General features: G+C 35.4%; 1 protein-coding gene across 1 annotated transcript in view; it reads left to right on the top strand.

Moving 5' to 3' along the window:
• IQCH (IQ motif containing H) overlaps positions 1-12,551 on the top strand; it is a 295,121-nt gene that overhangs the window by 189,120 nt on the left and 93,450 nt on the right. Inside the window, exon 14 of the mRNA XM_051980800.1 lies at positions 4,755-4,946. Coding sequence (XP_051836760.1) covers positions 4,755-4,946 — 192 coding nt within the window. The remainder of the gene's footprint in view (positions 1-4,754; positions 4,947-12,551) is intronic.

The raw sequence follows: 12,551 nt of genomic DNA, 5'->3' as shown, positions 1-12,551 counted from the left end.
ATAATTTAATCATTTAGTTAAAGTCTTTGGGGTTCACTGAGTATTTAGAGAGTGCGCTATAAGCTGAGGCAGAAAGTTACTCTTGAAGAATAAAAGAGGGGCAGCTAGATGGTACAGTTGATAGAGTACCATCACTGAAGTGTAATGTCCAGACTAGCTTTCTGAAGGATGTCTGGAAAGGCCTTGGTCTTGGTGGAGAAGTGATGAAGGTAGGAGACCCACAATGAGGATGGTCAGGGATAGAGTCTAAAGTCTGGAGTCTGAGATTGAGCTCGAACACACACTCATTGGAGTCTACGTTTTTCAAGTCCTCTCAGCCTTTAAATACCTTAGTACAATTACATCACTACAGAACACTGAGCATGTGCCAACTGTAGAACCATTACATCACCATATCACACTAAATACTAAGTATCTGTGAACTAGAGAACCATTATCTCATCAATCACACTGAGTAAACACCTTGTTGTAAGTATCCTTTTTTCAAGTATACTTTTCCAGAGTTCTGGTCCTCTACACTGAAGACAGGAGGACCTGAGTTCAAATCTGGCCTCAGACATTTAACACTTCCTGGCTGTGTGACCTTGGACAAGTCACTTAACTCCAATTGCCTCAGGGGGAAAAAAGAAGGGAAGAATCCCAGAAATCTATATCATAGCCAAAATTCAGTGGAATATTCTGTGGGAATGGTTGTTTCAACACAATACTATAATCCCTCACAGGAATTAGGGCACAATAAGAAATAAACTGCTTCCTAGAAGGGACTTGACTTCAGGCAAGTGAAACAAATCAAAATCTCAGGTGATACAAAGATCACTGGACAAGTTCTACTACTTAATTTTCAGATCTTCAACAACTGCATGCTCTTTGGGAGCACTACCTTCATCTTTTTTTTATGAAAAACGTGAATTTATTCTGAAATATTCTAGAACATTCTGGTCATATATTAAGCAATCTCTTTGGATGTTATTTCTAAAACACTGTAATAATAAAAAGTCAGATTAGAATAGAGTACTATTTTTTATTCATCTCACCAAGATAAAAGTCCTCATTTGAGGATTTGAAAATGGAAAGCACATTGCAGCAAAAAATCCACTCAATCCATTTGGGGTACCAGTTTTCTAATCTGTAGATGGTGTTGAATTGATGACACTGGCCTTTCACTGATGGACCTCAGAAGTGTGAAGCTGCCAAAAAGAGCTGAGACTATTTTAACTTGGGTTGATAAATATTGCTAACAGCTGGATTTGTGCCGAAGATGTCTTTTCCCATTCTCTCCTTTGCAAGTAGAAAATGAATGGGCAACAAAACAGATATATCACATCTTTCAAGCAGAGAGAATCAAACAACAGATGATAGATGTTTGAAAAGAGCACAAAGTCATTTGGTTTATGATTAACTAATTTATTTATAAAAAGCTGTATAACACAGACACAGTGGCATAGAATTTCCTCTTTTGATCCTTGAAACAACGATGAAAGTTCTTTTTCTGGCATATGCACTGTATGAAATATTGACAGCTTTGGTTAAATAATCAAAAATGGCGATAGTATTTTAAAGCACTGTTCAATTTTCACTTAAAGATAGCACATAATTCTTTCCAGTGGTGTAGCCTTTACAATACTATTGATCCTTTTCATTACTGTAGGGGAGTCATCAACAGAAACCCATTTATAGGATTCTCAGAAGCAACAAATAATAGGATTTGGAGCAAACACATAATAATTCTGTGTGTGGTCAAAGTCCCCAACTATACACTTTAAAAGATGGCTATGTCAGATCACCTTCCTCAACAATGAAACACAAGAATTTTCATCAGATTTTAACAAAGTAAAGGCTTATTCGGCACCTAAGAGTCTGATTAGAATTCATCAAAATACAATTGAACATAGAATGTTTTTTATAACACTATAACCACAGAGGAGAGACAGAAGCATTTTGGAAAGGAACATTTATAAGCCTACCTATGCTATGCTTATGTCCATATGATGTGTAATTTTATTGTTTAAATATCCACATTTACCACCAACCTATCTAGATAGTGACTAAATGGATAGCTAAGGAGTAAAATCTGTTTTGATCTTCTTCAAATGCATCAAGAATACAAGATGGCTGCCAGGACAGCAGGGAACCCCAGGAGATCCACTGGAACATCACCTCCACTTTTAGTATGATAAACTGAAGAAGCTTTACAGGCCAGAACTAACCCAAGAAAACAATTCCCACTTTTGCTCGGAATAATTTTAATAATATTGTCTCTGACCAACAGCCATTCAAGAAGGAATTATAAGTATGTTCCCCAGGGCAGTCCTGGGAAGGAAGGACAAAAAGAGAATCAAAGTCAGAAGAGAGTTCTTAGAAAGAAGACAGGAAGAAGATAAACCTGCATCAAACAAAGAAAGTCAAATTCAGTTTGTATTCAAGGAAATTTACAGGCAAAGGAGCAGAAGTTGCTCATGTAGAGTCACCAGTCCCATGCTATTTGTGACTGTTGCTGCCCCTGCCTTCTTGGTGTCTGTGCTCCTTCAAATCCAGGGCATGTTCACATATGATGATGGATTTTAGTATAACTCCATAACAGAGGGTATTTGTGTATATGTTTTGGAGGACTGAGGGATCAGCTAAGCCAAAGAGGGTTTTTGATATTTTTAAATATAAAACTAATTATAGGGTAAAGGGAGAAGGATAGAAATGGAGAAACCACATCAAAAGAGAAAAATTCATGACCAGGCTAACTACAAGATGAGTCATTTTCCAGCCATTTGACATTCCTGAAGACCATAGGATCATGTGAAAGAATTATGATATGTTTTGGTGAAGTCATAGACCCTCAAAGTAATGTATCCAAAACTGTTACCATAGTATTGCTCAAGATTCAGAAATTTTTATAAATAAATCTGGTTACAAGCTCAACAGAAGTAGTTTGTTGATTATAAGATTTGCCTTCTTATTCTTTGTGCTTTTCCCTTTCTTTCACCTCTGTTTTCTCCCCTTTTTCATATGGAAATGGACATTTCTGGGGATCTTGATGACTTTTTTCTCATCATTCAAATTTTCAACTGATTGAGCCCACTTCTTATCTTGTGGGAACACCCTTGTATCCATAGCTATAATGAAAGAGTTAAGATCTCTGATCACTTGCCAACTATGATTCCAGAGAACCAGTAATAAGGTATACTGTCCACATCTTTACAGAAGGTAGATTCAATATGTAGAATAATATATGCTTTTTCTGGACATGGTCAATGTGAAAATGTATTTTGCTTGACTATGTGTGTATGTTATAAAGGTTTTGTTTTTCTTTTTTTTCTTTCTTGATTTTGGAGGGAAGATGGGATGTGGAAGAGAAAGAAAAATAATTATTTCTTAGTAGAAAAAAAATTGTCTTTAAAGGCAGGTAACATTTTATGCTTATCTTTATATCCCCAGGACCCAACATAGTGCCTGGTACGTGATAGACCATTAATAAATGCTTGCTGATATCTAAATGTAATATTAGTGTATGGACCAGAACTAAATGCATTGATTGTCCCAAGAAGGAAGACACATTCATAGATGCTGTATTTTCATTACCTGTCTTGATCATGTGACCTATGTGGTCATAAATGGTCTCCTGGCCTAGTGAATGAGATTCTGTCAAGTATATCAAGGAGGAAAAAAAATGTTTTATAGATTAAAGCATTAAAAAGCTCAACAAAGCCCCAAACAGCTAAAGTTTTGAAGAAACGCTTAATGTTTAGTACTGAAAAAATAATACCATATGGCCAATCAATAAATAAACACATGTCTCCAAAGAACAAATAAAAGCACTCAGATTCAATTACACACAGTTTAGCCCAAGTGACAGAATTTATTGTTGCAGGAACCAAGAATATACTTTCAAACCTGATACAAACCCAAGATTGTTCATATTTTAAAATTATTTCTTTACACTCTATACTTTCCTTAAAACTTCTCTGAGCGAGCTATAATTTAATCAGGTTACCCTACATGGGAATACAGAATGTAGCTCCTACATGCCTCAGTCAATAGAGTTGGAGAAATGCTAGTGCTTGACAAAAGTCCAGTTTCTGACATACCTGTAATGAAATTTTCTGAATGAGGGGAAGCTAATTCTTAGATAACAGGCACACAGTTCATTGCTGAGACCATAGTCTTAAGCCTTTCCAGCTAAGTGAAACCTACTCAAATCTGTGCTCCTTTGGTATAGCCTTCAAGGGCATAGATTGCACTCCATATCATAAAATGGTTTTAGTACCAGACTTTGGTGCATAAATAAGTCTCAACAGATAAAAGAAAAACTGAATAAAAATACCACCTGGAGTATCATATATTTAGATTTGGAAGGCATCTTAGATATTATCTATTCAAACCCCTCATTTTATAAATGAAGAAACTTGGCCCAAAAAGCATATCCAATCTTACCCAGCTGTTAAATAAGTAAATATATTGATGAATTACCTGAGAAGGAAACTGGGTGGAGAGAGGAGGGATAGACAAGATAGGGCGTTATTATCCAGGGAAAGAGTCAGCATATTATAGTAGAAAAGGCTTTTTGGAACATTTGGATTTAAGCCTTGGTTCTGATAGTTATGTGCTTGGAGTCAAATCAATTTAGTCATCTACAATGTTCCCTTAAAGGGATCTTTAATAATACTGAAATTGCTACCTCATAGATTTAGAGAAGAAAATATTACGCTAACTTGAAAGTTCTATGTCAATACAAAGTTTTTAAAAGTTGTTTTCATCCACAGATATTAGAATGCTTAAGTCGACTTATCATTGATAATCTGATTGTACAACGCTGGATATTTAAAGTGGACAATGAAATTGGAGGCAACGGGACTGCCTTTTGTGACATTATTTCTCACCTGAAATGTTATAATTGGGTCATACAGCAAAGTCGCAAATACGGTGTCAGAAACTGGAATAAGAAATGGGCACATGTGAGTTTTCATTAAGTTATGCTACATGGGAAAACAATAAACCTGGGTTTGGATTCTGGCTCTGTCGCCATTAACCTGTGTGAATGTGGGCAAGCCATTTCACTCCTCTGTTAAATGAGGAAAGTGGACCAGATGATTTTGAAGGTCCTTTCCTGCTCCAAAATTCTATGTCATGTCTTCAAATTGGCTGAAGCCATTTGAAAGTGAATGTTTTGTTATATTCAATTGAAAACACTGACAAATTTCATATGTTTATATCATGTGAGCTTAGCAATCTATATGATAGAGTTAGCTACATTTTCGTTTAAGAGTAGTTCTCTAAGTGGTTATCATTTAGAAGCCCAAGTATGACATCATTCAAAAGAATTGTAAGTTACTACAGATAAACTTATGTGACTTCTGTCTCCTAGAGAGCTTCTGGAAAAAGATTTCATCCCAGTTGACATGTCTCCTCCATGACTAACCACAAACTCTAAACAAATGGCTTGGAATCCATGGATTTTTTTTCCTTGCATGTTAGCTAAGAGAAAGAAGGAAGAAGTCTATTCAATGAATTCCAAACTCATCTTAATAATGGCTAAGTAGTTTGCACCATACTGGGAAATCAGGAAACACCTAGGTCAAGTTCATCCATCTACAATGGGACTCACCAGGCAACACAGTGGAATGGAAAAGAGTACTGAATGTGGAATAAGTATAACTTGGTTCAAATCCTGCTTCTAGCATTTAGTAGCTATATGACTGTGGGCAAGTCACCTAAGCCTCAAATCTCCTTATCTGCAAAAAAAAGGAATATGCATATTACCTGTCATTCAGAGTTGCTAGATGGGAAGTACCCTAAAACTAGAGTAGTGACTAGCAGCAAAGCTTTTCTAAGCTCCTCCCAATTCCTGTACTTTTTTTTTAATCGCCCCACACAACTGGATTTACACATCCAGAGAAGGAAGAGCTGGCAGGAAAATGTGAGCACAGATATCCTGACTGCTTCCTTGGCTATTATTCTAGCATTTTGCTGTAAACTTGGATCTGCATCTGCTCTGAGCATCCCTATTCAAGAGGTAGAGATGAATCAAGACACAAATGATGCACAGGGAGGGGCACACTGGAGAGCACAGCATTTTTCATGTTAAAGAGAAATGATAAATACATCTAGAGAACAGTCAGAAGAGAAAGAGAGTTCACTTTGACAAATGTTCCTATTCTCTCCGTGATCTATTCTTTGTTGTTGGTGGTGTTTTCCTCTATCAGCAAAATGGACTGAATGTACTACCTGTCACGGAAAGCTTTTTACATATTATTTAGAGGATACCAAAGTGAATTACTCTTCTGGGGAAAAAAATAATACAAGGAAAATGTATTTAATTTTGAGGCCCATAGAGGTTTCCCATGTATTCTTTGGTTTGACTCGTATATTATCTTTTATAGGTTTTTATTTCTTAAAGTGAAATTGTTGAACTTAAATCATGAGTATCATCATTTTGTGTTTTAAAAAATTGAGATTTTCTTTAATGTGCAAAATGCTTGCTGATCTAAATATTTTATACCCTAAACCATTTAAGGGCATGTCTAATATTTAAGGATTTCATGCTGCTGTGATAAATTTGTAGTGACATAGCATAGAGTATTAGAAAACACCTAAATTGGGATGAGTTGTGCATAGATTAAATTATGCTTCTGGTTGTAAATTATATTAGTTAAAATTCAGCTGAATTTTAATTGTTGTGAGTTATAGTTCTGAGCAATAGCAACACGCATATTTGGAATGATTAGAAATAAATACTGATTGGACTCTGAGCCCAATGAATTATGCATAGCCTAGCCAAATCATTTTTAAGAGCTTATCAGAAGAAAAAATTGATTCAGTAAACTTTTCATAAATTCAGGCCAGCTCTTAAACACTCTATGGTAAAAAGACAAAAAAAATCAAACAGTTCTAAGAACCTTTTTGCAAATGATAGTCAACGTTTTTAATGCCTTCAAAGTTAGAGCTCTTTTTGAGAGTAGAAACCTTTTCCCATAATGAACAGCAATCCCCATTGAGTTTTGCCATTAAGAGAGCACAGGATTAAAATTATCCTTTTGTTAAATGGCACACTGTCAGAGTATTACATGGTTAGACATCAAAGCATTAGTTTATGAGCACAGGCATGTTTTAATGTCCTATTATAGGACAGAGACCTGTTTCTTTTGATAAAATGACATCGTGTCATCAGGCCTAGCTCAGAACATACCAAACATATGCTGGCAGGTTATTAAACATTTCAGCTTCCTGATGAAAGACTATCCTGCAGGCTTGGAGTCCAGAGAAAGACTCCATTTGGGGAAAACTATTAGAAATGAGAATATGATTGTAAGCACCAAATTATGTTAATAGTTACAAAGAGCACCATTTGCATACCAGTTTATGACAAGTTGCCATGATTTCTCTTTTTGGTATATCACAGGCAGTGGATTAAAAGTACAGTTGTTTCAGTGTACTTGAATTGAGATGAGGTTCTATGACTTGACCAAAGATGAAGCCTAGATATAGACATGATTTTGTGCCGACAGACAGAAAGGCCTTCTAGAATGATGCTCTCTCCCTATGCTAAGCTATAACAACAATTTAGATAGCCCTTTTAGGTATGTAAAGAGCTTTAGATATATTATTGCATTTGATCTCTCCAACAACAATAGTAATAACAATTAGAGTTTACATCTAACATTTTAAGATTTATAAAATACCACAGCTAGATCCTGATTAGTACAAGCAACAACTCTCTTAATTGGTTCCTTTATTTGAATTTGCATCACTTGTTTCCATTGAGCTGGAACCAATTACCTTATTTTATATAATTATAACTTTGTATGAATTTGAATGCATAACTGGGCATTTATCATTGCATTAATCAGGACCTAACTATACATGTTATGTAAGTTGAGTGATACTTAACAACAGGCCCCTAAAGTAGATTCTCTTAGAATGTCCATTTTTCAGGTGGAGAAACTGAGGTTGAGAGAGATTCAGCTTCTTCTCCTAGGTCACAAAGCTGCCTTACATGTGTCTGAAGCAGGATTTGAAACCAGCCTTTCCCGATTCCAAGTCAGTGCTCTTAAGTTTTTCCAGTGCTGTCAGAGAATAATCTTAACCCCTTCTCCCATCAATAGATTATCAAAAGCTATGCTAGTTTTGTTATCTTAAGTTTAAATTAGTAAAATACAAAGGCTTGTTGGTTTTTTTTTTAGAAAAACAGCATTAGATGATAATTCTATAGAAAGTATTGTGCTGCATTTCCCACTCTTCTCACTGACTTGTTCCTTTATGCTCCATCAGCTTTGCTGCTCTCCACTAACTGTATTGTCACAATATGAATATTTAGAGATTTCAATCAGTAGTATAATTTTCCGGTTTTCTAGTAAAATAGGACCAGCTGCATCCAAATTCTTTTTTTTTTTTTCAGCATCTTTTCCTTGCCTTTTCCACCTGTCTGGGTTCCATTCTCCATTATACCAGGTACCTGATGTGCTCATACCCTCTTTCTCCTATATTAAACTTTGACCCTGAGAAAGAATTCAACTAACTCATTCACATTGAGGTTTTAGTGTCTGATAAGGATTACTCTATTGCAGTAGTCTTTTATTCAGCTTGATAAGAACTAAGTTGTACAAGCAAATTATGCATGGCATCCATCATCCAATAAGATCCTAAAATTTTAGGGCAGTGTAGTCAATGTCTCTCATAAAAATTTTGTTCTATAGCCTCAGTTTACTCAGCTGTAAAATGAGCATAAAAACACTTGCTCTTCTATTTTACTAGCTTATTGATCATGAGAATCAAATGAGGCCATGGACAAAAAGAATTGTATAACTATAAGATACTATATAAATATGAACTAATACTCCATCAACATGGAAGACTGGCTCTAGGGGAGATGTTATTTGCCTTTCTTCCAGTTCTCCTTTTATTGAAGAACCGAAAAGATTTACCTCTTGGCGTTTTCTGTATATTTTATTGGGAGCAGGAAAAGGAGAAAGAAATAGGGATTTTTTGATGGTGTCTTTTGCTTTAAAAAAAAAAGATCTTGTCAAAACTACTTTTTATGAACTGATCTGAACTCATTTGTACTTGAAAAATAACTTCTGGAGAGCAAAGCAAATGTTAGATGTAACATACAAAGTAGAATGAGGCTCTAATAGATTAGGCTCCTCTAGTCCCCCTTCTGCTATATGACCAGGCACTAGTCATTTCATCTCTCGGACTTTAGTCTCCTCATCTGTAAAGTGAGGAGACTGGGTTAGATTATCTACAGCATCCCTTCTTGAATTGACATTTTTTATTTCTTTGGTGAAAATTTGCTGTGATTTGCTAATTATGAAAAAGCATGAACCAAGTGGCTATTGGTTTTAGCCTGCTACAAGAGCAGTTTTACCATTTCAGAAAATTGGTGTCCTTTGATGGTAAAACTTGGACTTGATATAAAACTACCAAAAAAAAAACCAGGCAGAAAAGACAGGAAATTCATGGCTTCTTGTCACTTATTCTCATATTAGTTTCTGTTGGACATAAAAGGATAGAGGACAAAAGCTGTCCATCTGTGTATGAGGGGATGGAGTAGGAGGGGGGTGTATAACCAAAGAGAGAGACAGAGACAGAAAAGTGGAGATTTATATATAAAATGCATATTAGACCAGGAAGCAGTTCTCCCTCCATTCTTCTATATTTGCTTTCTTCACATAAATATATATATATATATATATATATATATATATATATATATATATATATATATAAATACATGTTCTCACACATAGATGTGTATATATACACATGTGTACATATGTGTGTGTGTGTTATGAGGCATTGTGGTGCTGTGATGGAGAACTAACTTTACAGTCAGCAGCCCTTGGTTCAAATTCTACTCCTAAAGCAAAGTGGACATGGGACCCTGAACAAGTCATTTGTCTTCTCAATTCCTTAAACAATTTTTTAAGACTATAAGTCGCAGGACAATTGTCTGCATTGGTAGAGAGATTCTGTCTCCAGACATTCCCTCTACCAGTGAAATCATAAATCCAGACAAACACAGATATTGATCACATACATAGGTGGTGGTGTGGAAGTTGTGTTCAGTTGTACCCAACTCTTCATGATCTCATTTGGGGTTTTCTGGCATGCTTTGCCATTTCTTTCTCCAGCTCATTTTACAGATGAGGAAACTGAGGCAAAGAGGGCTAAGTGACTTATCCAGGGTCGTACAGCTAGGAAGTGTCTGAGGACACATTTGAACTCAGGAAGATGAGTTTTCCAGACTCTATTCCAGGCACTCTGGTCACTGTGCCACCTAGCTACCATATGCACTAATATGTATGTGTGTGTGTGTGTACATGTGTATACACACGCACACGCTAATGACTAAATACCAGAAAGTTATCTCCATTAGTGAAAAAAGCAATTAAATTTAATGAATTAGTTTTCTATTTGCAATTATGCAATGAAGAGTAATCATCTGTTATTTTTAGAAAGCCATTATGGCTTGATTATAGATATCAGCATATGAAAATGTTCCCTATGCCTGGGATCCTTAAGTGAAATGGAAGACTTTAAAATTCGAACCTACTTGTCAAAATTCAAGCTCATCGTCATTTACGTAGGACTACAATTGGCCTGTTCAAACAGACTTTGGTTAAACAATTCCACTTCACCGAAGAATATGCATAACCACCCACTGATAACTTGCTCATATTCTTTTAGTATCTCAGCTGACAGTTGTGCCTAATTAATGCTCAGGCAAGGTAGAGAGCATGGGACTTGAGTTCAAGTCCTGCTTCTAATATTTACTGCCTGCATAATACTGGGCAAGTCATTTAACTGTCCTAAACCTTAGCTCCCCATCTGTAACATAGAGGATTTAGTCTGGATCCTATGATGTATGATCTTAGGAATAATTCATCTCATGAGAGTGGAATACTATGTGAAAAGTAAGCTATTTCACTAGAATTCTTTTTGAAAGTTTTTGGTTTAATTTGGTTCTGTTTTTAAATAATGCAATGCTGTGAGTAACATTTGGAATGTTGTGATTATTATTTGATGTAATGTTTCTTGAGTAGCAGCAGTATGCTGCACAGAATTATAGCATAACTAGTTTCCAGCTGCCACTAGAAAGAAATCCATTAGCTAGGCAATAAAGATAAGGAAAACTTAAGACTGGATATACCATTTAAAATCAAGTTTTCAAACATGAATAAGCACAGTGGTGGGGAGTGGAAGGATGCGAGAGAGGGGACAAAATGAATCAGAGCATCTGATTAATAGACAATAATTATCTATAATCTATAAATGTAAGTTGTACACTTTGAGAAAAAGGAATAAGTATACCTAATGTAGTTATATCTCAATTATCCAGAACATTTAGAGAGTAATATTTCTGGTAAGTGAAATTTCCCAAGTGAGGATTGGCATCTTTTAGCAAGGAAACTATTTTATTATTAATAATATTTTACTTTCCCCTTAATTACATGCAAAAACATTTTTAACATTCTTTTTTTGTTTTTTCTTTTTAAGTTCCAAATTTTATGCCTCCTTCTTCTCTTTGCCCAACTCCCTGAGATAATAAGCAAATTGATATAAGTAATATGTATGCAATTATGTAAAACATTAGCATGGAACCTCTTTACAAATTTTAATCATTTTTTATTTTATTAAAAAATCCTTTTGAAAAGCATCACATGTTTTCTAGATTTATTGAACAAAGTACACATATGCTTCATTCTTCTAGAACTTATGATTTTATTAGTGTGAGTCTTCCCTCCTTCAAACTTTAGAAGGCTGGGGCTAAAATACCCCTCCACAGAGACACACAGAAATTCCATCACCTGGTTGCAATTCGCTAATGTTGAGCCTCTTCTCTACAAGCTACACTAGTCTTTAAGGAGTCAAATCTTTCAGGGGGCATCCAAATTAATAATGGTCTGCTAATATCAAGCCCTTTCATATATCCATACTGTTATGATAATGATGCAGAGATTTCAATGTTCCCAGAAGGTCTTCTTTCTCTGTTTGATTTTAAAGCCATGTAAGTTCCATAGATATGGGGCCCTCAAGTTACACCATCATTTTGAAACTCGAGAACTGGAAGGTATTTTCCAGCATCCAAATCACTAGCATTCTGAGATACCTTGATTCTGTTTGTTAGTCCATTTTCTTTTGGAAGATTATCAAGATCTCGCCACCATGGTTACCTTCCAAAAGAAAAGAAAATCACCCAGAACTTCAAAGATTTTGTCTCTGTATCTCTCTCTTTCTCTCTCTCTCTCTCTCTCTCTCTCTCTCTCTCTCTCTCTCTCTCTCTCTCTCTCTCTCTCTTTCTCTATCTCTCTGAGTCTCTCTCTCTCTATTTGTCTCTGTGTGTGTCTGTCCTTTTTCTTTTTCTCTCCATCCCCCTCCATATATGTGTATGTATATATATACATATATGTATATATACACATACATATATTTTAATATAGAAAATTTTATCACAATGAAAAATATATTAAAATAAATGTGTTTGTATATTATGTACACATATAGACACATATACACATATATTTAACATTTAACAAAACATTGTTTTAGTTGCTGTAAGA

This window comes from Antechinus flavipes, chromosome 2 (assembly GCF_016432865.1).
Source record: "Antechinus flavipes isolate AdamAnt ecotype Samford, QLD, Australia chromosome 2, AdamAnt_v2, whole genome shotgun sequence".
Classification (NCBI taxonomy): Eukaryota; Metazoa; Chordata; class Mammalia; order Dasyuromorphia; family Dasyuridae; genus Antechinus; species Antechinus flavipes.
Note: the sequence above shows the minus strand (reverse complement) of the source record. Positions and strands in the feature narration are given on the sequence as shown.